The sequence below is a fragment of the Haliotis rufescens genome, unplaced genomic scaffold (genome assembly GCF_023055435.1).
Source record: "Haliotis rufescens isolate VD_foot unplaced genomic scaffold, xgHalRufe1.0.p SCAF_41, whole genome shotgun sequence".
Taxonomy (NCBI): Eukaryota; Metazoa; Mollusca; class Gastropoda; order Lepetellida; family Haliotidae; genus Haliotis; species Haliotis rufescens.
The window spans coordinates 1,043,853-1,069,264 of record NW_025964124.1 but is presented as its reverse complement, the minus strand read 5'-3'; the positions used below and the strand labels follow the sequence as shown (position 1 = coordinate 1,069,264).

The following is a 25,412-nucleotide window of genomic DNA, read 5'->3' as shown; positions in this document are numbered from 1 at the left end:
TGATCGAGGATGGAGGAAACACAAATAACAGTAACATGATATTGAAATGAAGCAGCTTCTTTCCCAATCACCCTAAGAAAAAAGCACTCGACTATCAGAACTGTGGGAATGGAGAACCGATATGTAACTGTTGACCTGGACATTAGTTTCAGTTTCATGTTGTTTAACGCCGCACTCATCAATATTCAAGCCATAAGACGACGGTCTGTAAATATTCGAGTCTGGACCAGACAATCCAGTGATTGATATCATCAGCATCGATCCGCGCAATCGGGATACGATGATGTTCATCAACCAAGTCAGCGAGCTTGACCACCCGATCCCGTTAGTCGCCTTTTACGACAAGCATGGGTTGCCCCCGAGATACTGTTATATTCTACCCCGGATCTTTACGGGCCGTTTGGTAATCAAGATATGTTCAGTTGATTGAATTACGTTCCCCCTTTATCAGATATATATCAGAAGCGTTTTGCTTGTTTTAATTGGGACATTATCAACTGATGTACGAATGTGTGAATATTTGCATTGGTGCATCGCGTTTCTCATGATTGAAAATAAATAAATAAATAGATTGAAGTTAAAAGGTTAATGTTCTGAAAATACATTATAATGATAGAGTGACCAGTATTTTTGTGATGGAAGAAAGACGTTAAGGGAAAATCTGCGATGATCGAGTGGCTGTGGAGGTTCATATATATTCCACAAGTCCAATAGCATAGTCAGAGTAATATTAATCTGAATAAATATATATTACTTTACAAACATACTTGAATGTTATTTATATTAAGAATACATACTGTTTTACTCACATTATGAATGAAAAAAAAAGTATAAATAGATTTCAACGTAAGATACTAATTAAAACAAACTGAAGCGGCCCTTTCGCTAGAATTGGGCGGTGCCAATGTCCAAAATAGCACGTGAACATCACATCTCGCACGTGGTGTGAAAGTGAAAAAAACATGGCCGCTGCTTTGCGAATGTAATGTCAGACACATTGAAAAACGAGGTAATTATGAAACCCTTTCATTGTTTTGGCCACTGGATGAGTTTTTAATGACCCTTGAACCCTTGTTTCTTGATTTACCGTTAAAGTGACAGATGACATTGCTTAAATGGGGAGTTTAGTGATGATTGATCAAACTACCGACACTCGCAGACAACTGACGGAAAGAGTTGCTTTCGTTTCCCCCGCCTGTTTTTTTTCGTTATAAACCTGTTGAGTGCGTATGGAATATAATTAAAAAAAACAGGTGGGAGGAACAAAAGGAACTCTTACGGAAGATTTTACCGAGACAATAGCAATAGTGTGTAGTCTCTAGGGCTGGGACGAGTCCAAATATACTACCCGGGTACCCACCCCCCTATTACCCGACACTACCCGGGTTCCCACTGTAGGTCTCAGGAGATGTCTCAAAATGTCTGATTGGGAACATTTTTAGCATAGCCCTGGCAAAACGTATTTAGATACATGTATTAAACAGTCTGGTCATTCATACACTGAAATTGAATCAAGTTATATCTTTATTCAACCATATGAAAAATCAGAAGGAATGGGTGCATAGTCAGAAAGAAATGCGAACATTAGTGACTTGTAGTCTAACCATAGAGTTCTAGGTAATTTTTGTCTATAAACAATACATCACGTGACTAACCACGGGTCCGGGGAGTCCTGTGGGTACCCGAGTTACCCGTCCCAGCCCTATAGTCTTCCTGGGCCGGAGGGGGCTCCCCCGCCTCCTATATGAACTGTCTGTGTCATCTTACGGCGCGAACCGTAGCTCATGAAGTCAACCATCCACAGGTGTGACTGGAGCTGTTTACATACATCCACAAAGCCACACGTTACTCGTCTATTGCTTCCTGGTCTCATCAACTTTACAAATATATTGGTTGTGATAATTTTTGGAATATGGGACTTAGGGGAATTCAATGGATACACCTTCATTTTAAAAACAATAATTTCATCACCGCTTCTGTTAGATACGACATTATGTAATAAGATGACGCAGTTTTCTTATTTTGTTAATTATTCATCGACCCGTGAAGGTCCGGGGTAGAATAGGTCTTAAGCAACCCATGCTTGTCGTAGAAGGCGACTATGCTTGTCTTAAGAGGTGACTGTCGGGATCGGGTGGTCAGGCTCGCTGACTTGGTTGATGCTTGTCATTGTATCCCAATTGCATGGATCAATGCTCATGATGTCATGATGTCATCAATCCGACTTAAATCTATGATTATGACCTATATTAATCTACTGCTTGCCACATCGCTACATACAAGTTAACTTAACTGACGACAACAACTGTTTTAGATATGAATAGACAAAAATTGGAAATGTTGTTTACAAACTCGTGTTTGCAAGACCAATGCCTAACATAGTTAATTAGTAGATAAACAAACTGTGTTTTCAATGTTGGTTTTTGGTTGGTTGGTTTGTTGTTTAACGCCGCACTCAGCAATATTCCAGCTACAGTCAAGTCACATTAATCAGACATTGTTGGTTGCACATGATTGTGTCGGATTAACGAGTATGTCGGATGAACGAAATTAATTGATTTGTGATCGAAAATCGGAGGTCTTCACGATAGATAATAACCGTGTGTACCTTGTAATAAAATCGTTAAAAACGAAATATTAATAGTGTTATGTTGTTTATTCATTCATTCCTTAATTTATAATTAATGACGGTGCAAAAATAATAATAATTTTCCCATTTATACATAACAATAGAGACATTACTCACTGAATATATCACATGAACGACACACGTTTCCTCGTGTAAATGCAAGTGCTACTGTCTTAACAACTTGCTTCATCTACTTAAAATAGTCTGTCAGTGTTTTCTGTTTCTAACATTTTGAAGGCACATTTCTCAAAGTCCCCTGCCCGCTTGACGTCTAGGGCTTGTGGTTGCAAGGTGTAATTCATTTGCTGTTTCTTATAATAAAGCTTGAAATTCTTTATGATCCCGGCATCTAGTGGCTGAATGTGCGATGTGGTGTTTGGTGGCAAAAAGTGACATTTCACATTAGTTATGTCGACAGTAGCATGGGATGGGGCATTGTCCAACAGCAATACCACGTGGCGTCGCTCCAATCGCATTTGCCGATCCAAGATCAGTAGCCAGGCTTTGAATATTAATGAAGTCATCCATGCTTTCTTGTTTACATACCAGTCGACCATGGTGAGTCGACCATGTTTTATATACCTGTTCGTATTTTAAACTGGCTTCATGCACATTTATCTGGCTTCAATTTGTAAACTACATTTGTATAGCTTTGTACATACAGGTTTGAATAGCTTTTCCTGTTAATTGTTAAGTTAATCTCTGCAGCCAGTGTGTGTCAAAACACGGGGTAGTGTACTCGCGGGCAGATGACCACGGAGTACGCTGACCACTGTGTCGGAATAACGAGACTAATTAATGAGTGATTTCGGTAATTCGTTGCAAATTAGGTGTGTCGGAGTCGGAGTGCGAGAATGTCGGATTAACGCGACTAAATAGCACTGAATCAATCGGTTCCCATCATTTGTGTCGGATAAAGCCGAGTGTTGGATTAACGAGTGTCGGATTAACGAGACTTGACTGTATATGATGGCAGTCTGTAAAAAATCGAGTCTGGACCAGACAATCCAGTGATTGACATCATGCGCATCGATCCACGCAATTGGGACCAATGACATGCATCAACCAAGTCAGCGAGCCTGACCACCCGATCCCGTTAGTCACCTTTTACGACAAGCATAGTCGCCTTTTACGGCAAGCATGGGTTACTGAAGACCTATTCTACCTCGGATCTTCACGGGTCTTCAATGTAGATACCAGGATATTTTACCGTGCTAAATTGAATTTGGAACTGAACGCGCAAATATATTGAGTGAAGTGGCATGGATTGAATCCAGTGTTTTGAGTGGGTTGTCTCAGAATTTACGGAATCACAGCACAGCAACCTTTGCACAAAATATGGCGATCTATGTGCTCAAGTAGTTTGTTAGCACCATAATACTTGACACACACTTATGACAGGCATTGAGAGCTAATAAGCACAGCAACTTTGTAAGCTGACATGAGGTGGGCACCCCTTAAGTAAGAAGGTTGTGCCAAGAGTCGAGACATGACCCTACATCATGGCTGAGGACACCACCTTCATAAATCCTATTCACAGACAGACGCCCAATTGTCTAAGGCGCCGCATTAGCTGTGCAGAGTTGCGTCCCTTGGACTCGCCAGAAACCTATGATTGTGGGTTCAAATCCAGGTTTGCCCCGATTATGTTTCTAGGTTTATCAGCACCATAGCCGGGCTCGTGGGTTTCACCGAAGTGGTAAACGTCTCAGACCTGCATGACTTCGGGCTTAACCCCATGTTAAGCTGACACGCCGCGATATAACTCGAATACTGTTCAGAGCGAAGTTAAACCAAAAATCACTCACACATAAATCCTACTCAGACTGGTGGCCAATTACCACTCATGTTTTTCTGAGATTGAAAAGAAATAATTTGCCGGTGGCTTCTGATTAAGAAGTTGATATTGTTGTACTCCCTGATAGTTTTCCTATCTTTACACGTACCTGTCATAAGTTTATCACCACCACGTGAGGTAATAACAGACCAGTAACCTGTTTACTTCATGTTTCGACCCGTGAAGATACGGGCTAGAATAAGTCTTCAGCAAACCATGCTTGCTGTAATAGGCGACTATCCTTGTCGTGAAAGGCGACAAACAGGATCGGGTAGTCAGGCTCGCTGACTTGGTTGAAGCATGTCATCGATCCCAATTGCGTGGATCAATGTTCATGATGTTAATCACTGGCTTGTCTGGTCTATACACGATGATTTACAGACTGCCGTCATAAAGCTGGAATATTGCTGAGTGTAGCGTAAAACAACAAACCAAACCAAAAAAAACTCTTCATGTTTCAACAGTATTGGACTGACACGTTGACACAGTGCGCATGCGTTTGATTTCTATGGACTGTTTCTGTTGGTGTTTCTTCTAACAGTAGGGTAGGTTGGGTAGCCTAGTGGTTAAAGTGTTAGCCCATCACGCCGAAGACCTGGGTTCAATTCCTGACATGGGTACAATGTGTGAAGCCCATTTCTTGTGTCCCTCACTGTGATATTGCTGGAATATTGCTAAGAGTGGCGTAAAGCCATACTCACTCACTCACTCACTCACTCACAGTTCTGAATCCCAGTTCCATGGTACTGTTTTGATAGCTCAATAACTGGGTCTGGCAAAAAAAGATCGACATTAAGAATTATCTTTGAAGGGAAGAAATATTAATGATTAGCGATATGAAAGTTATGTCATCAAGAGTACCTTTCATAAATTGTAATAGGATACAAAGGTCATGATACATAGGTCATGATACATAGGTCATGATACACAGGTCACGATACATAGGTCACGATACACAGGTCACGATACATAGGTCACGATACATAGGTAACGTTACATAGGATACATAGGTCATGATACATAGGTCATGATACACAGGTCACAACACATAGGCCATGATATATAGGTCGCAATACATAGGTCACGATACATAGGTCACAATACACAGGTCACGATACACAGGTCACGATACATAGGTCACGATACATAGGTCACAATACACAGGTCACGATACATAGGTCAGGATACACAGGTCACGATACACAGGTCACAATACATAGGTCAAGATACATAGGTAACGATACATAGGATACATAGGTCATGATACACAGGTCAGGACACATAGGTCATGATACATAAGTCGCAATACATAGGTCACAATACACAGGTCACGATACACAGGTCACGATACATAGGTCACGATACATAGGTCAAAATACATAGGTCACGTTACACAGGTCACGATACATAGGTCACGACACATAGGTCACGATACATAGGTCACGATACATAGGATACATAGGTCACGATACATAGGTCACAATACATAGGATACATAGGTCATGATACATAGGTCACGATACACAGGTCACGACACATAGGTCACGATACATAGGTCACGATACACTGTTCAATACACACAGGTCACGATACATAGGTCACGATACATAGGTCATGATACACTGGTCACGACACACAGGTCACGATACACAGGTCACGGTACATAGGTCACAATACATAGGATACATAGGTCACGATACACTGGTCACGACACACAGGTCACGATACACAGGTCACGGTACATAGGTCACGATACATAGGTAACAATACGATAAGCATATGCACTTCAAATCATATGGAAACTTCTTGAATAGAAGTTGTTTAAGATTCATAGTGTTAAAAAAAGATTTATTGAGTATTAGTATGCGCTTTAAAGAAACAACACATCGTATCCCTTCAGCGAATTCAGGTGACTAAACAGGTATGACAAACTTGGTCAATAAAAGTATGAAAATTGATATGAAACATCACTAGACATGATGATTTACCATTTAAAATGTATTTCCTGCTTTCCAAGGCATTGTTGTATATGCATTGTGTAGAGATTAAGATTACCATGTGTATTTTCTCGTATACTAAGCCGGAAATAGCAATCAGCTGTGCACACATTTCCTCCCAATCTACTGGTGATTCAGTTAAAAAGTACCCAATGATACAACTTCAAAAAAAATTGATGCAGTCATCGGAAGAAATTGTATCTGAAATTATTTTTTTATCAGGAATAATATATTCCAATATCGTGTTATTTTAGTTGCAGTTTCCACCATATATACTTAAAATTATAAGAACCATAAGCATAGCACTTTGGTACAGATGGTAATCTGACTGGTTGCTGTAAATAGCAGTGAGTTGTGCGATCCACCGATCTCTTCGCGTACGATTTCGCCGAAATTATTGTCAACATTATTATAATTATTGAATGAAATTTTGAATATAATTATAAATAGTATATAAATACAAATGGCTTTAAATTGTATTTGAGTCCTTTTTCTATTCATGAAGTATATTGGATATATAAAAAACAAAACAAACCATGCTTGCCGTAAGAGGCGAGCATGCTTGTCATAAGAGGCGACTATGCTTGTCCTAAGAGGCGACAAATAGGGTCGGGGGGTCAGGCTTGCTGATTGGCTGATGCATGTCATTGAATCCCAATTGTGTAGATCGATGCTCTTGATGTCAATCACTTGCTTGTCTGGTCCAGACTCGATTATTGAGACCACCGGCATATTGCTGGAATATTGCTGAGTGCAGCGTTAATCAACAAACAAACAAATGACAGACCTACATGATGCTCGTGGGCGGCCGCATCCTGAACAATTTTTGTTTGTGTGTTTCCAGGCATGATGTTGGTGATTTCGCTATTAACTTGACTTTTGACATAAACACAAAAACCAAGCAGTATTGTCAAACTGACCCGGTATGCATCAGACTTGAACATGTATCTGCTGTTTGATCAAAGGTATCACGAAGGATATTGTTTTTAAATATAACTTTGCATAAATGACTGAATTGTGAATATATTAACTCGGCCTCGTCGCTATATGGCTGAAATAATGCTGATGCGACGATAAATTTTAACTCACTCACTCACCCCATGCACAAAGCTTATCTGGCAACAAACCAAAGATCGAGTTGCTGTTGTGGTTATTTTTATTTTAGATTCATAGAGTTTAAGCAGCAACTAAAACAACAGCATATTAGAATATTTTGTTCCCATTAGGGCTGCAAGGATACAGGAAGGTCACGATACGATACGTATCTCGATACTCAATGATAAAAGAAAAAAACAGATAACAGTACTCCAGTACTCCCGCATTTATTAAGTTTCAAGACTTAAAGCATGTCAAGATTGGACCTTTCATGATTTTGGAACAGTCAGAATTATTTTATAATGACAAGACTACTGAAGTTGTTAAGCTGCAAAGTGGAACTTTCTCTAACTTTCCTTCAAAACAATTCAAAAACCAAAAACCAGAAAATAATCGATGTACTGTACCAGTGATACAACTTCAAAGAATTTTGATGAAATGGTCGAAGAAATTGTATCTGAAATTATTGTTTTATCAGGAATAATATATTCCAATATTGTGTTACTTTTTTTGCAGCTTTTACTATATATATATATATATATATATATATATATATATATATATATATATATATTGACCCATGAAGATTCCGGGGTAGAATAGGTCTTCAGTAACTCGTGCTTGCCGTAAAAGGTGACTATCCTTGTCGTAAAAGGCGACTAACGGGATCGGGTGGTCAGGCTCGCTGACTTGGTTGACGCATGTCATAGATCCCAATTGCGTGGATCGATGCTCATGATATTAATCACTGGATTGTCTGGTCCAGACTCGATTATTTACAGACCGCCGTCATATAGCTGGAGTGCGGCGTTGAACAAAAAAACAACAACTATATATATATAAAAAATTATAAGAACCACAGGCGTAGCAATTTGGTACTGGTGATTGCTGATGCAGGATATTTCTACGTATGGAACAATTTGACCAGTCACAGTAGGGACTTCCCGCGCTTCATGTATTTTGATTGCAAAAAGGTTGTGTTGACATATATTGGCCAAATTGCCACAAATATGACTTAATGAGACAAAGAATGGCATTTATAATATATGTATCCATTCTCTAGCAACTAAAGTTCGTTTCAAGGCATCAATAGCGGTAATCTGACCGTGGTTGCTGTAAATAAAGGCGAGTTGTACGATCAACCGATCTCTTCACATGATTTCACCTATATTATTGAAAACAATCTTAAATGAAATTTTGAATAAAATTGATAAAATATATCCAGATAAGTCGAGATATACAATGAACACATTTTGATAACCAGATGGTATAATAATGGTATTGAATTGCGTACTTCAATTCGGATTTGTTGACTGGTATTTCCGGTGTAATGTGCTTGCGGTGATCAGCTGATAATGTTTTTTGAGATTGTCATTTTAAAACCTGAAGTTATTAAAAATGTAAGTATGTTTTGGGAGCCATGCGGCACCAAGTTAGCAGTTTATTGAAGAGCACAATAGCAAGGAAACACTGTACTTGAGATTCACATTCCGTATCGTGGCGTATTGATAAATGGGCCCACGTTTATCGTATCGTGGGTCAAGTATCGCGATGCATCGGAATATCGGTGTATTGTTTCACCCTTAGTTCCCATTCAGATTAAATTTCTGTCTTACAACTTTGTAAATGAACACCTTTGGAGTTGCAGTACAATCTAAATCCTTGTGGGTTCCCAGAGTCCTATGCTGGTCGTATACAATACAAAGCCCTTATGCTGGCAAAAGGCGCAGCAACAATTGTCTGGTTCGATTGGGTGGTGTCCTGAGAGGTGTCTAATTGGGTTTGGTCGTATGACTTGGTGTCATGACAAGTATCTAATTGGGTTTGGTGGTCAGAGTGGTGTTGTAAGATGTGTCTGATTGGGTTTGGTGGTCAGGGTGGTGTCGTGACAGGTGTCTAATTGGGTTTGGTTGTATTACTTGGTGTCGTGACAGGTGTCTGATTGGATTTGGTGGTCAGAGTGGTGTTGTAAGAAGTGTCTGATTGGGTTTGGTGGTCAGAGTGGTTTTGTAAGAAGTGTCTGATTGGGTTTGGTGGTCAGAGTGGTGTTGTAAGAAGTGTCTGATTGGGTTTGGTCGTATGACTTGATGTTGTAAGAGGTGTCTGATTGGATTGTGTGGTCAGGGTGGTGTGGTAAGAGGTGTCTGATTGGGTTTGGTGGTCTGGAGGGTGTCTTGAAAGGTGTCTGATTGGGTTTGGTGGTCAGGGTGGTGTCATGAAAGGTGTCTGATTGGGTTTGGTGGTCAGAGTGGTGTCATGAAAGGTGTCTGATTGGGTTTGGTGGTCAGAGTGGTGTGGTGAAAGGTGTCTGATTGGGTTTGGTGGTCAGAGTGGTGTGGTGAAAGGTGTCTGATTGGGTTTGGTGGTCAGAGTGGTGTGGTGAAAGGTGTCTGATTGGGTTTGGTGGTCAGAGTGGTGTCATGAAAGGTGTCTGATTGGGTTTGGTGGTCAGAGTGGTGTCGTGAAAGGTGTCTGATTGGGTTTGGTGGTCAGAGTGGTGTCATGAAAGGTGTCTGATTGGGTTTGGTGGTCAGAGTGGTGTGGTGAAAGGTGTCTGATTGGGTTTGGTGGTCAGGGTGGTGTCGTGAAAGGTGTCTGATTGGGTTTGGTGGTCAGAGTGGTGTCATGAAAGGTGTCTGATTGGGTTTGGTGGTCAGAGTGGTGTGGTGAAAGGTGTCTGATTGGGTTTGGTGGTCAGAGTGGTGTCATGAAAGGTGTCTGATTGGGTTTGGTGGTCAGAGTGGTGTCATGAAAGGTGTCTGATTGGGTTTGGTGGTCAGAGTGGTGTCATGAAAGGTGTCTGATTGGGTTTGGTGGTCAGAGTGGTGTGGTGAAAGGTGTCTGATTGGGTTTGGTGGTCAGAGTGGTGTCATGAAAGGTGTCTGATTGGGTTTGGTGGTCAGAGTGGTGTCATGAAAGGTGTCTGATTGGGTTTGGTGGTCAGGGTGGTGTCATGAAAGGTGTCTGATTGGGTTTGGTGGTCAGAGTGGTGTCGTGCAAGGTGTCTGATTGGGTTTGGTGGTCAGAGTGGTGTCTTGAAAGGTGTCTGATTGGGTTTGGTGGTCAGAGTGGTGTGGTGAAAGGTGTCTGATTGGGTTTGGTGGTCAGAGTGGTGTCATGAAAGGTGTCTGATTGGGTTTGGTGGTCAGAGTGGTGTCTTGAAAGGTGTCTGATTGGGTTTGGTGGTCAAAGTGGTGTCTTGAAAGGTTTCTGATTGGGTTTGGTGGTCAGAGTGGTGTGGTGAAAGGTGTCTGATTGGGTTTGGTGGTCAGGGTGGTGTCATGAAAGGTGTCTGATTGGGTTTGGTGGTCAGGGTGGTGTCATGAAAGGTGTCTGATTGGGTTTGGTGGTCAGAGTGGTGTCGTGCAAGGTGTCTGATTGGGTTTGGTGGTCAGAGTGGTGTCTTGAAAGGTGTCTGATTGGGTTTGGTGGTCAGAGTGGTGTGGTGAAAGGTGTCTGATTGGGTTTGGTGGTCAGAGTGGTGTCATGAAAGGTGTCTGATTGGGTTTGGTGGTCAGAGTGGTGTGGTGAAAGGTGTCTGATTGGGTTTGGTGGTCAGAGTGGGGTCATGAAAGGTGTCTTATTGGGTTTGGTGGTCAGAGTGGTGTGGTGAAAGGTGTCTGATTGGGTTTGGTGGTCAGAGTGGTGTCATGAAAGGTGTCTGATTGGGTTTGGTGGTCAGAGTGGTGTCTTGAAAGGTGTCTGATTGGGTTTGGTGGTCAAAGTGGTGTCTTGAAAGGTTTCTGATTGGGTTTGGTGGTCAGAGTGGTGTGGTGAAAGGTGTCTGATTGGGTTTGGTGGTCAGGGTGGTGTCATGAAAGGTGTCTGATTGGGTTTGGTGGTCAGAGTGGTGTCGTGAAAGGTGTCTGATTGGGTTTGGTGGTCAGAGTGGTGTCGTGAAAGGTGTCTGATTGGGTTTAGTGGTCAGAGTGGTGTCGTGAAAGGTGTCTGATTGGGTTTGGTGGTCAGAGTGGTGTCGTGAAAGGTGTCTGATTGGGTTTAGTGGTCAGGTTGGTGTCGTGAAAGGTGTCTGGGTTTGGAGGTCAGAGTGGTGTCGTGAAAGGTGTCTGATTGGGTTTGGTGGTCAGAGTGGTGTCGTGAAAGGTGTCTGATTGGGTTTAGTGGTCAGGTTGGTGTCATGAAAGGTGTCTGGGTTTGGAGGTCAGAGTGGTGTCGTGAAAGGTGTCTGATTGGGTTTGGTGGTCAGAGTGGTGTCATGAAAGGTGTCTGATTGGGTTTGGTGGTCAGAGTGGTGTCATGAAAGGTGTCTGATTGGGTTTGGTGGTCAGAGTGGTGTGGTGAAAGGTGTCTGATTGGGTTTGGTGGTCAGGGTGGTGTCGTGAAAGGTGTCTGATTGGGTTTGGTGGTCAGAGTGGTGTCATGAAAGGTGTCTGATTGGGTTTGGTGGTCAGAGTGGTGTCATGAAAGGTGTCTGATTGGGTTTGGTGGTCAGAGTGGTGTGGTGAAAGGTGTCTGATTGGGATTGGTGGTCAGGGTGGTGTCGTGAAAGGTGTCTGATTGGGTTTGGTGGTCAGAGTGGTGTCGTGAAAGGTGTCTGATTGGGTTTGGTGGTCAGGGTGGTGTCGTGAAAGGTGTCTGATTGGGTTTGGTGGTCAGGGTGGTGTCATGAAAGGTGTCTGATTGGGTTTGGTGGTCAGAGTGGTGTGGTGAAAGGTGTCTGATTGGGTTAGGAGGTCAGGGTGGTGTGGTGAGAGGTGTCTGGGTTTGGAGGTCAGGGTGGTGTCATGAAAGGTGTCTGATTGGGTTAGATGGTCAGGGTGGTGTCGTGAAAGGTGTCTGATTGGGTTTGGTGGTCAGAGTGGTGTGGTGAAAGGTGTCTGATTGGGTTAGATGGTCAGGCTTTGTGTGGTAAGAGGTGTCTGAATGAACTGGGTCTTGTCAAGGCTTGGTGACTCAACATCGTTCCCCAAAGGCGTTAACCATTGCTCATAATATCAACCACTTGTCTGGTCCAGACTTGATTATTTTCAGGCTGCTGTGATATAGCGGGAATCTTGCAGATAAACACACAACCTGGGTGAACAGCGCTACAGATTTTTTATGGCCTGATAAATTGTGGCAATGAACAGAGAACTGCAATATTTTAAATGCTAAAAATTTTTTTGAGATATTTACATAGTTTGCGAATATATTATACCAGAATGCATTGAGTTGCCATTTTGGTTCAATTTCTTAAAACAAATTGACGAATCTCAGAACAGTTTGAACATGTGATATGTTATCCCAGACTAGATGTTTGTTGTGTAAAGCTGTTCGCTCGTCATGATGAAAACCCGGGTTCGATTTCCGAGGTGGGTACAATGTGTGAAGCCAATTTCTGGTGTCCCCCTGCCGTGATATTGCTGGAATATTGCTAAAAGCGGCGTAAAACCAAACTCACTCACTCACTTGTGTGAAGCTGTAATGAGGGATGTGTTGTTACCATGGAGACTAGATATATTTAAGCTACAGCTGCGAAACTAGGTATTGTTTTCATATATTAAAACTATGAGCCTAAATTATTATGTTTAGTGTAGTTTAGTTTTGTTTTGATTGTTTTACGCCGCACTCAGCAATATTCCAGCTATATGACGGCGGTATGTAAATAATCGAGTCTTGACCAGACAATCCAGTGACTGACATCATGCACTTTGATCCACGCAATTGGGATAAGTTGACATGCATCAACCAAGTCAGCCTGACCACCCGATCCCGTTAGTCGCCTCTTACAACAAGCAAAGTCACAAACTCCTTTTTTTAAATACATCAAGCAAAAATGTATTATTGTGCCTGACAATCTTTTTTTGAATACATAAAGCAACAATGTATCATTGTGCCTGACATTCTTTTTTTCAAATACATCAAGCAACAATGTATTAATGTGCCTGACAATCTCTTTTTTTAAATACATCAAGCAACAATGTATCAATGTGTCTGACAATCTCTTTTTGTCTCAACAGTCTATAGCACATTTTTTCAAGATCAAAATCAATTACATGACCTCTGTTACTTTCAGATGTGAAGACGTGGTGGCACAGAATGTTGATCCAAGAGTCAATCCAATGTGAAACACTTGATCCAAGAGTCAATCCAATGTGAAACACTTGATCCAAGAATCAATCCAATGAGAAACACTTGATCCAAGAGTCAATCCAATGTGAAACACTTGATCCAAGAGTCAATCCAATGAGAAACACTTGATCCAAGGGTCAATCCAATGTGAAACACTTGATCCAAGAGTCAATCCAATGTGAAACACTTGATCCAAGAGTCAATCCAATGTGAAACACTAGATCACCTGAGAGTGAGAGAGTTGATCGCCCAATACTAAGAGTTGACCTGTGGCACTATGTTGCGCCATGTGAATTGATCTGAGAGTTGATCCAATGTGACACATTGGCTCACATGAGAGTAAGAATTGAACCAAGAGTTGATGACACAAGATTAGGAGTTAACAGCTAGACTGTGTGTTGATCAGTGAGAGCTGATCTGAGAGTTGGTCCATGTAACTCTTTATCCAAGAGTTGATCCATTTGACAGTTGATCTGAGAGTTGATCCATTTGACAGTTGATCTGAGAGTTCATCTATTTGACAGTTGATCTGAGAGTTGAACTTTGTGAAAGAGTTGGTCTCGGAGTTCTTCCCCTAAGACTTCGAGACATGGCCCGTCTGAAGTGCCAGGAGTGTGGGCGGGCGTTCAAGTACCACCACCAGCTGCGGAAGCACCGCCGGGGCCACAGCATGATGAACAGGACCACCTACAGATGTAAAATATGCAACAAGGTCTTCAGCTTCCTCTTCAAACTGCGGGAACATCTAGGCCGTCATTTCAACTGCAAGTCCGGCGAGAACATGTACATTGATGACCTGGCTATTGGAGTGACCATCGAGCCAGTCAAGGAGACGGCATATGATTGGACAGCTTCACGGTGTGCATCGCTGCCCAATGTAGGAGGAGCTAGAGAAATTTCGGAAGGTGAACCCTGCCACTGTGTCCCGGCTGAGGACTGTGTGACTGTGTGCAATCCACGCCATATGTACAGCTGCTCAGGGTGTCCCCGCCATGCTGCTGTCCGACCTCCGTGTCAGACCTGCCCTTGCCACCATCACACATCTTGTTGCTCCACCTTCCCGCCCCAGCCTGGCCTGACCTTCCCCAGATACAGCTCAACCAGACTCGTCAACCCACAGCTGGTCCTCCACGTGGACACCATGCAGGACTCCACGCTTGCCCTGCCCCCAGGTCAGCTTGCCCTCCCCCCAAGTCAGCACTGTGTACTGCAGGATAACCCTTGTCACTGCCACTTACCAGGGGAACCTGGTCAGAGGTCCTGTCTCAAGCAGGAACTGTCCGGATCTGTACTCGGACACAAGCTGAGCTGCTCCAACTATCGTTGCTGTGTCACCACCAAGGCCATGGGCAATGAGGACCGGTACAGAGATCATGCTGCTACTGCTGCTGCTGCTGCTCCAGATGATGATGATGATGATGATGACGACCTTGAGGAAGGTCAGTCTGATTCTGACAACACCTCACTGCATCCACAAAGCAAGATCCGTGTTCTAGAGGACCCAGGACAGAAGGCGGATTCAGAAACAAATGTGAGAAATATGTCCAACTATACTGTAAGTGCTCCACCTGTTACTAAGAATGTGTTAGAGATGTCAGCTTGTGGTAAGACATCACAAACTGAAAGAAAAGAGTACATGAACAAGTCTCACAGAGAGGAGCAAACTTCAGACAAAGACTGGGAAGCATATTCAGGATGTTCACGTCCTGATGCAGAACACAGCGATGCCAGCACTATTAACTTAAAGATCCCGGCTCACAGTACGCACGACCACAGCATGGAGGGCATGGAGGATTTCGACGACATGGCAACCTTAAACGATCTGTCAAATTTCTTTCCTGATCTAAATGACAATCCTTCAGACCAACCACCAGGCCAGGTTAATTCTGAGAGCATGCTTGACACCAGCCTTTCAAACAACCTCATCATTGGCTTGGAGGATGCTCCCAACACAGAACTGCATGAGAAAAGTGAGTGTGTCTGTGAGACTGACAAGCCAGGAATGTCTGATATAGAGGCATGTGTGAAGAATGGTCTGGATTCCACTGCCATCAACCCCACAGTGGTGGTCAGTGACCTTCAGGACCGTCTTGGCAGTGACCTTCAGTGCAATCGCCGAGGGAGGCGGAGGAAGCGAAACAAGGACTTCCACTGTGATCTGTGTGATGTTACATACGTCACCAGGATTGCTCTGGCCAACCACAAACGCTCAAAGAAACATGTACAGGCAGAGTCAAATAGCCAAGAAGCTGATGTTGCTGAGAATCAGAAGAGACGGAGATCGGATAGGAACTTGAATAAATGTTCCACGGATGTTGAAGGGGACAAATCAGAATCGGGCGAAGGAAGGCAGGACACCAGAACATCTGATAGGAGGTTGCGCGGTTCACCCAAACGGAGCTGTTCAACGGTGTCAGATCGAAGAGACCATCCTGAAACTGTGTTGAGTGATGAACTGAGGTCGAAGATGGGGCGCTCTGGTTTCAAGAGTGGGAGTTCCCGGAGGAGCAGCTGTGGCCCTCAGTTGAAGGCAACGGTCACCAAGTTGAACATCCAGTGCTACATCTGTGGGAAAGCATTTACCACCAAGCAACACTTCATCGTTCATGCTAAGGAACACTTGAGGAAACTTGGCTACTGTGAGAAGAAGGATGATCTGTTCTACTGCACAATCTGCTTTGCTTTCTACCCTTGTGAAAATGACCTCCGAGAGCATTTGATAAACAAACATGTTGATGATGATCTAGCTGCTCTGGAGACCAGTCAGACCCAACACCCTGGAAGATATCCACAACATGGCAGCAACCCGGAGGCTTCGTCCTCGGCAGATGCTGACAGGGATGGCAACACTGCAATGCCTCGGACCTACTGCAGCAGGAAGGGGTATGGCGAGAGATGGAACGATGGGGGCATGATGACCAACGTCCGACCTCGCCTCATCAGTGGATCAGATTCTGATATTGCCGAGTCCACGACGGACCAACTTGTATTTGAAGAAATGGACTCCCCAGAATCCCGAGTGAATCCGGAAGCGGAGACGGAAGAATCCCAGGACTACTGCATGTGTCATGTCTGTGGAGATACGTATGCCTCGATGTCCGACCTGGTCCAGCATCTGAAGACACATGACGATGCAGGACCTCCAGTAGAGGCAGGAGATGGGTATCAGGAGATGGGATGGAAGCCCAGGAGAAGCCACTCTGCATTCAGCACCAACAGGGCAGCGCCACGTCCTGGGCTGCAGTCCAGCAGACACTCCTGCAGTGTGTGTAGAAGGGTGTTGCCGTCCCATCACGCCCTGAGAAGTCACATGCAGGTACATGACCCGGACAGGAAGAGACTACGATGCCCACTCTGTCAGGGTGAGTGTGTGTGGAAGCAAAACTTCAAGAACCATCTCTTGCGCCATGGCACTCCAGTGGGGCAGAGCTTCAGCACGGTTCACTTTGCACCGCACAGTAAGATTCTGTGTCCGTTCTGCAGCGAGGTGAACCTCTACCAGACAGTCGAGGAGTACAAGATACACATGCTGGTGCATGTCAACAAGATCATGAATGAAGAGTGTGGGAAAACCACCTTCCATGGTCACACCCATTTAAACAGAAAGATTCCAGTTGACATGAAACCCAGGGAGGGGAAGATATCTGGACAACGAGCAACACAACCCGCAGGCAACCTGTTCATCAGAACGTACAAAAAAAAGTCTCCAGTCAAACAGAATACTAAAGTAACCCTGGGACAAAGAGGTCCTGCTATGACATCCCAGCCTCCGACCTCAACGCCGAATACACACCGCTACCCTCCTGACAACACTGCTGACCCGAACTGCACAGACAGGAGCCCTGAAGGCTCCCTGCAGGGCAACTCTGGGCTGTTCATGTCCCCGGAGTGGAGCTGGAGCACCGGGTCGCAGTCCGGACCCCCAGCCAGAGCTGCCTACACACAATTGGCACCGCCAGAGTCCACCTCTCAGGCTGTCAGCATGGTGAAGAAGGCGGGAGCGAATCACAGATCCTTGCCCATTGAACCTGATTTGAATGATTCTGGTTTTATTCAGACTTTCAGCGGAGAGTCGGATTTTGGCGACATGTCAACCTCTACTCCACTACAGAGGTTGCCGTCTTTTAACACCTTTACTTCTAAGCTTCACACTCAGGCTCCCCCCAACAAGTCTCGCACTCAGGCTCCCCCCAACAAGTCTCGCACTCAGGCTCCCCCCAACAAGTCTCACACTCAGGCTCTGCCCACCCAACCTCACATGGGGGCTTTGCCCCCCCAGCGCCCTATGCAGAACATGGCGCCTACCCAGCAGTACTCTAGACACTCTGGCAGTAGTACTGCCTCACGACCGGCACACACTGGTCCAGCCTTCACAAGGGAGGCAACTCAAGGTGTTCAGCGGAGTCATCTTAGGGAGTTCCTCAGCCTTGCGAGAGTTTCGGAGCTGATGAAGACCACATCACGCTACACCGCGGCCTTCGAGCGTGAGGGTCATCGCTGCAGCATCTGCCAGTCCGTGGTACTCACCCAGCACAATGTCAAGGAGCACCTGTTCACTCACTTTGACGGTAACGGAAGGTTCGCCTTCATCAAGCGAGACCGGAAACATGAGTGCCCAATATGCTTCAAGATGGTGGGAGAGCGGCGGTCTGCCACGGCGCACATGTTCAGCCACTGGGGCGCCAGCATTCTCCGGTGTCCAGCTTGCAACAAGCCCTTCAACTTTCTCAAGACACTCAAAGTCCACGCACAGAAACAACATCCGGACTTCAAGTTTTCTACGTCATTGTTTGATAACGTTTAACAGTGAAGTGATGCCCGAAAACAACACCCAAAAAATAAGTGCTAGTTCTCAATAAGTTTGTTGAGACTTTGTTATTAAGAGTTTATTATGATGACATGTCTTAGTTGGATATTGTTTAGTATTATTTAACTGTTTACATTCTTGTCATGTACTTGTTTTATTGTTTTTTTCGCCATTTCTTGCCAACAAAAAGTATTACCATTATGTTGTTTGTTGAAAGATGGTATGTGGATTGCGTATGTGTTAACGTCTATTGCTCCCAGATGGAGCAGGTGCCCTTTGTATAACATGCAATAACCACAAGTGCCTTATGTTACTGATTGATTCTTTTCAATGTTAAAAGTTTTACTCCGTATTTGTTTTATCACAGATAGTTGAATGTGTTGTAGTTTATTTATTCTCTGACTTTGTATCTGGTTTCATTGATCATTGTTCAATCCTTGATATATATGTTTTAGTAACAATTTGTTTTATGCTTGAGAAGTCATCCTACAAACTTGCTAGACAAGACAGTGTGTTGGTCTGCACCTAGAGTAAATCTTAAATATTTTTCATAGGAAACTGTTCTTTTGTCAGATAATTTTCTTGCTTTTTTGAAAACATGTCTTGTTACAGCCAAGATCTGCTTCTAACTAACAAACGAGCATTACATTCTTTCAAATTTTGAAAGATAGTGGAAATTTCGTTACTTTGTTCATATTTGTTACTATGTTTGGTCTCGAAGAAGATACGTGAATAACAATGCTTACAGCAACTGTTGTTAAGTGGCTGTTTTGTTAAACTGTTGACTTCATATACAGGTGAGCTACAGTGCTGTGGCACAGGTATGTTTTCTAACTTTGAATTCAACCAAAGGTCTTGATATTTAGTTTATGTGCTGGCTCTTGAAGCAATTACTAAGTGTAAGGTCAAGGTCAAGGTCACGCTGAATTTTTTTCTTCTGAAACTATGTTTTCCATTTTCACTGAAGTGCCTTTTTCTTCAGATGTTTTGTGAGCCTATTGCATGTAGTGGTTATGTCATTTGAATACTTGTGTATGAGAGGTGTAACGATACGGTTTGGTCGCAATACAATACATGTCCTGATATTATGGGTGTGATATGATTCGTATTCCGATACATTACTTTTTATCCCCCCCCCCCCCCCCCCCCCCCCGACATATAATGCAAGGGATATAGCGATCAGCCAATCTGTCTGTCTGTCCGTAATCATTTCCTTTTCCGGGGCAGAACTTGAAAACCATTCAGTGTATTTGATCGAAACTTGGCAAATCTATCAGTGACATACTGAAGTGGTGCCTTTTGATATTTTGGGATTTTTCGATTCTTTATTTTTTTAAAAAATTTATGGAAAGAATTTTGGGACATAGACTCCATTTGGGTTGGGGTTCGTTTCCGGGGCAGAATTCGAAAACCATTCAGTATTTTTGATCGAAACTTGAAAGATGTATCAGTCACATGCTGAAGTGGTGCCCTCTGCTATTTTTATAATTTAAAAAAAAATTATTTATGGAAAGAAGTTGGACAAGGACACGATTGCTTGTTTCACGGATAATTTTGCGCGACTTGTTTTTGGTTTCTGGAGCGTAACTCAAAAACCGTTCTATATTTTTCAACAAACTTGGCAGATATATCAAACATATCCTGATGTGGTGACTTTTGTTATTTGCGGATTTTTTGCATTTTTATTTTTCTTGATTTCCATGGAAACAATTTGGACTTAGTCTCAAAAGGTAGGGGTAGGTGTTGTTTCCGGAGCACAACTTGAAAACTGTGAAAGACTTTTCATCCTAACCTGGTACATGTATTAAAGGGCTGAAGTGGTGTTTTTTGTTATTTCGGAATTTAAGAGAAAAAAAATAAATTCCTGTTTCCATGGCAACAAGTTTGACTTGGACTCATAGTGGTGTGTTTGTCCAGACCATATCTTTAAAACTGATAGGTATTCTTTCATGACACTTTGCACACACAAAGACCAGTTTGCCTTTTGCTACTTGGGGGTGTTTCGAAAAAAAATCTGTTTCCATGGCAACAACTTTGATTTTGACTGTTCATATTGCTGTGTACCTGACATAGAAATACAGAGTTCCGAATCCCAATTCCATGGTATTGTTTTGATAGCACAATAACTACTCTCGTATACGGACAGACAGATTAGAGAGAAATACTCTCATCAAGTTGGACTTAATGTGACAGTCAGATGATTTGTGCTTTCGAATATGTGGCAGGCGGTCGGGTAGCCTAGTGGTTAAAGCGTTCGCTCGACACGCCGAAGACCCGGGTTCGATTCCCGACATGGGTACAATGTGTGAAGCCCATTTCTGGTGTCCCCAGCCGTGATATTGCTGGAATATTGCTAAAAGCTGCGTAAAACCATACTCACTCACTCTCTCTCTCGAATATGTGGCGGTCGGGAGGAGTGTCATCTTCTGATGATTCTTGTTTAATTCATAAAGCTGGTATTTCTTTTTGGAGGTGAATCACAACCCTGAATCATAGGCTCCGAAGTTTCAGAGATAGAAGATGGGATATTGTACTGCAGAAACATAGTGGCTAGAGGGCACAGTGAATGTTATGCTGTTATGCTATTGATAGCTAACCAGGAAGTACTACAGAATTGTTAGGCTAGTTGTTGATTAGTTTCTGTTATCATTAACATGTTTTGACAACAAAATAGCTTGTAATGAAATGTATCATGTATCGCGGTACAGGGTTGTTAATCGCTGCATTGTATTGTGGGCCTCGTATCGCGATACACTACTGTATCGCCAAATTGTTACACCGCTAATATTTAGAGTCTGACCTGAGTGTTTTGATATCAAATATATCAACACAAGTCAATAAAAGTTTAAAGCTCTTTTGTTGGCGAGTGGTGATATATACTATTCTAAAGTAGTCAGGTGTAATGACTATAGTTAATCTGTCATGACAGTCAGGTGTTTTGTTAAGTTGTTTTGAGTGGTATATGTGATATCAAAAGATACGAGGTTGATGTTCTATTTATCATCCAGATCAGTTTGTAAACAGTAATAGGGGGCACGGGTGGCCCAGTCGTCTAAGGCACCACGATTCGCTGTGCAGAGTTGCGTCCCTTGGGCACGCCAGAAACCTATGATTGTGGGTTTCGAATCCCGGTTCGCTCCGATAATGTTTCTAGATTTGTCAACACCATACTCGTGCTCATGGGCTTCACTGAAGTGGTAAATGTCTGAGACCTGCATCACTTCAGGCTTTCCTCCCACATTAAGCTGACACGCCGCGATGTAACTGCTGTTAAAAGGGGCGTTAAACCCACCTCACTCACTCACTGTAAACAGTAATAACCATTGGCTGTAAACAAAGTACAGCTATAAATCCTCAGTGGAACAGAGATTTGTGATGTCATTTAATGATGATGTCATGGTAACTGATGACATCACAATGGTCTGAAGAGCATTACGCTGATATATCTCCTGGGGAAGGCAGCTCTTGTACTTTGTGTTGATATCCACCAGGGGACATCACACTAAGCTTAAGTGCTGGATAAACAGTTGAAATGTCCTGTATTTTTGTGGACCAACCCTAAGTGTTTGTAAGACCAAGCTACCATGCTTTCAACTAGAAATACTCAAACAACGGGCATATGTCATTAAACCAAACGGGGCTGTCGGGTAGCCTAGTGGTTAAAGTGTTCGCTCGTCACGCCAATGACCGGGGTTCGATTCCTGACATGGGTACAATGTGTGAAGCACATTTCTGGTGTCCCCGCCGTCATATTACTGGAATATAGCTAAAAGCGGTGTGAAACCATACTCACTCACTCACTCACTCACTCATTAAACCAAACGGGGCTGTCGGGTAGCCTAGTGGTTAACGCGTTCTCTCGTCGCGCCAATGACCCGGGTTCGATTCCTGACATGGGTACAATGTATGAAGCCCATTTCTGGTGTCCCCTGCCATGATATTGTTGGAATATTGCTAAAAGCGGTGTGAAATCAAACTCACTCACTCACTCACTCACTCACTCACTCACTATAGGGCCATATATTTTGTTGTTTAACAATGATCGTTACAAGTTTTGTTTCTGTTCACTAAACCAAAGTCCATTTAAGTTTCAGGGTTATGGGGCTTTTTTAAGGTTGGACTTCATTGTGCATATGTTTTCCAAGTGATGTTCAACTGGAACTGCATATAACTTTCGTATTTGCATAGTAATAGGCATGGAAGTTTCCGTTTTAAAGTTGTCTTGCATTAGACATGTGTTTTCGCAAACTGAAAGTGATGTCAACAACCTGGAAGTGCTTTTTTAACTTTGTTTTTATGAAAGTCATAAGCATAGGACTTTGTTTTTAAGTTGTGCAGCATTGAGCATTTCCCACCATGAAGTGATGTTACCAGAGGGACTTGTGACTGCTATTGACAGGAAGCAAGAGGCACAGTATGGTTACAAACCTGAATAGGTTGTCATGGCTCTGCTTTTGTTTTAGCACCTTTCTAGCAAATTAGGACGATTGGATTTTTGTTGTGAAATGTTTGTTAGAAACACTATCAAACTCGAATTTTTTGATAGGCGTTTTTTAGAAGTTGACAGATGACAAAGACACAATTTCTTTGTTTTACTGTAATTGTGATGTTTTGGTATGGATCCTTATACTGTTATCCAGAAATACCCATAAGTTGTGTCTACTTTGACGCCAGAACTCCGTACTCATGTCATTGTAGACCAGATAGGTGTCTGAGAGAGCATGTGGTCCGGTCTCTCATCTTTGCCAGGTGTGGGTTCTCTCACTTGCTCTTGAAAATGTCTTAGTACAATCTTCCAAACATATGTTTCAGAGTTTGCTGAAATACTGAGGTTGTGTATGATTTGTGTAATGAAAATAAAGTTAGTTTTGGTTTTGAAGTTCTGTCTGTGCATCTTATTGACCTGTTGTATTGCAATTTGAAACATGTTACTAAACCAGTGCGGAAACACATCTCAACCCTCACAGCATTCAACCGCTACACAGACCGAACATATTGTCAACGCTAGTACCAGAGAAGATACTAGTAGATTGACAACATGCTAAGACATTGACAGAACATGCGAGGACATTGACGGGACAGACCGCCTCCGTGGTCTAGTGGCAGAGTGTCTGCCTGGAGAGCGGAAGGTCCAGGCTCAATCATTGGCGGGACGTGCTAGAACATTGACAGAACATGCTAGGACATTGACAGCACATGGTAGGACATTGACAGAACATGCTAGGACATTGACAGAACATTCTAGGACATTGACGGAACATGCTAGGACATTGACAGAACATGCTAGGACATTGACGGAACATGGGAACATGCTAGGACATTGACAGAACATGCTAGGACATTGATGGAACATGCTAGAACATTGATGGGACATGCTAGGACATTGACGGAACATGCTAGAACATTGACGGAACATGCTAGGATATTGACAGAACATGCTAGGCAATTGACAGAACATTGATGGAACATGCTAGGACATTGACAGAACATGCAAGGATATTGACAGAACATGCTAGGACATTGATAGAACATTGACAGAACATGCTTGGACATTGACAGGACATTGACAGAACATGGTAGGACATTGACTGGACATGCTAGGACATTGACAAAACATGCTATGACATGGACTGGACGTGCTAGGACATTGATGGAACATGCTATGGCATTGACTGGACGTGCTAGGACATTGACGGAACATGCTAGTACATTGACAGAACATGCTAGGACATTGACTGAACATGCTAGGACACTGACAGAACATGCTATAATATTGACAGAACATGCTAGGACATTGACGGAACATGCTAGGACATTGACGGAACATGCTAGGACTTTGACAGAACATGCTAGGACATTGACAGAACATGCTAAGACATTGACAGAGCATGCTATAACATTGACGGAACATGCTAGGACATTGACGGGACATGCTAGGACATTGACAAAACATTCTAGGACATTGACAAAACATGCTTGGACATTGATCGGACATGCTAGGACATTGACGGAACATGCTAGGACATTGACAAAACGTTCTAGGACATTGACAAAACATGCTTGGACATTGATGGGACGTGCTAGGACATTGACAAAACATGATTGGACATTGACGGGACTTGCTTGGACTGTGACGGAACATGCTAGGACATTGACGTGACAGACCGCCTCCGTGGTCTAGTGGCAGAGTGTCTGCCTGGAGAGCGGAAGGTCCAGGCTCAATCATTGGCGGGACGTGCTAGAACATTGACAGAACATGCTAGGACATTGACAGCACATGGTAGGACATTGACAGAACATGCTAGGACATTGACAGAACATTCTAGGACATTGACGGAACATGCTAGGACATTGACAGAACATGCTAGGACATTGACGGAACATGGGAACATGCTAGGACATTGACGGAACATGCTAGGACATTGATGGAACATGCTAGAACATTGACGGGACATGCTAGGACATTGACGGAACATGCTAGAACATTGACGGGACATGCTAGGATATTGACAGAACATGCTAGGCAATTGACAGAACATTGATGGAACATGCTAGGACATTGACAGAACATGCAAGGATATTGACAGAACATGCTAGGACATTGATAGAACATGCTTGGACGTTGACAGGACATTGACAGAACATGGTAGGACATTGACTGGACATGCTAGGACATTGACAAAACATGCTATGACATGGACTGGACGTGCTAGGACATTGATGGAACATGCTATGGCATTGACTGGACGTGCTAGGACATTGACGGAACATGCTAGTACATTGACAGAACATGCTAGGACATTGACTGAACATGCTAGGACACTGACAGAACATGCTATAATATTGACAGAACATGCTAGGACATTGACGGAACATGCTAGGACATTGACGGAACATGCTAGGACTTTGACAGAACATGCTAGGACATTGACAGAACATGCTAAGACATTGACGGAGCATGCTATAACATTGACG

General features: G+C 43.2%; 1 protein-coding gene across 1 annotated transcript; it reads left to right on the top strand.

The window, feature by feature from the left end:
* The first annotated feature begins 278 nt into the window (after positions 1-278).
* On the top strand, positions 279-19,565 carry LOC124126204. The gene is made up of 2 exons (XM_046489577.2): positions 279-1,009; positions 13,575-19,565. The coding sequence occupies exon 2, from the start codon at positions 14,220-14,222 to the stop codon at positions 18,432-18,434; it is 4,215 nt and encodes a 1,404-aa protein (XP_046345533.2). The 5' UTR covers positions 279-1,009; positions 13,575-14,219; the 3' UTR covers positions 18,435-19,565.
* Positions 19,566-25,412: the final 5,847 nt, after the last annotated feature.

Bases quoted from the DNA above. Each gene is read 5' to 3' on its own strand.
- LOC124126204 (XM_046489577.2), top strand. From the start codon at position 14,220: ATGGCCCGTCTGAAGTGCCAGGAGTGTGGGCGGGCGTTCAAGTACCAC.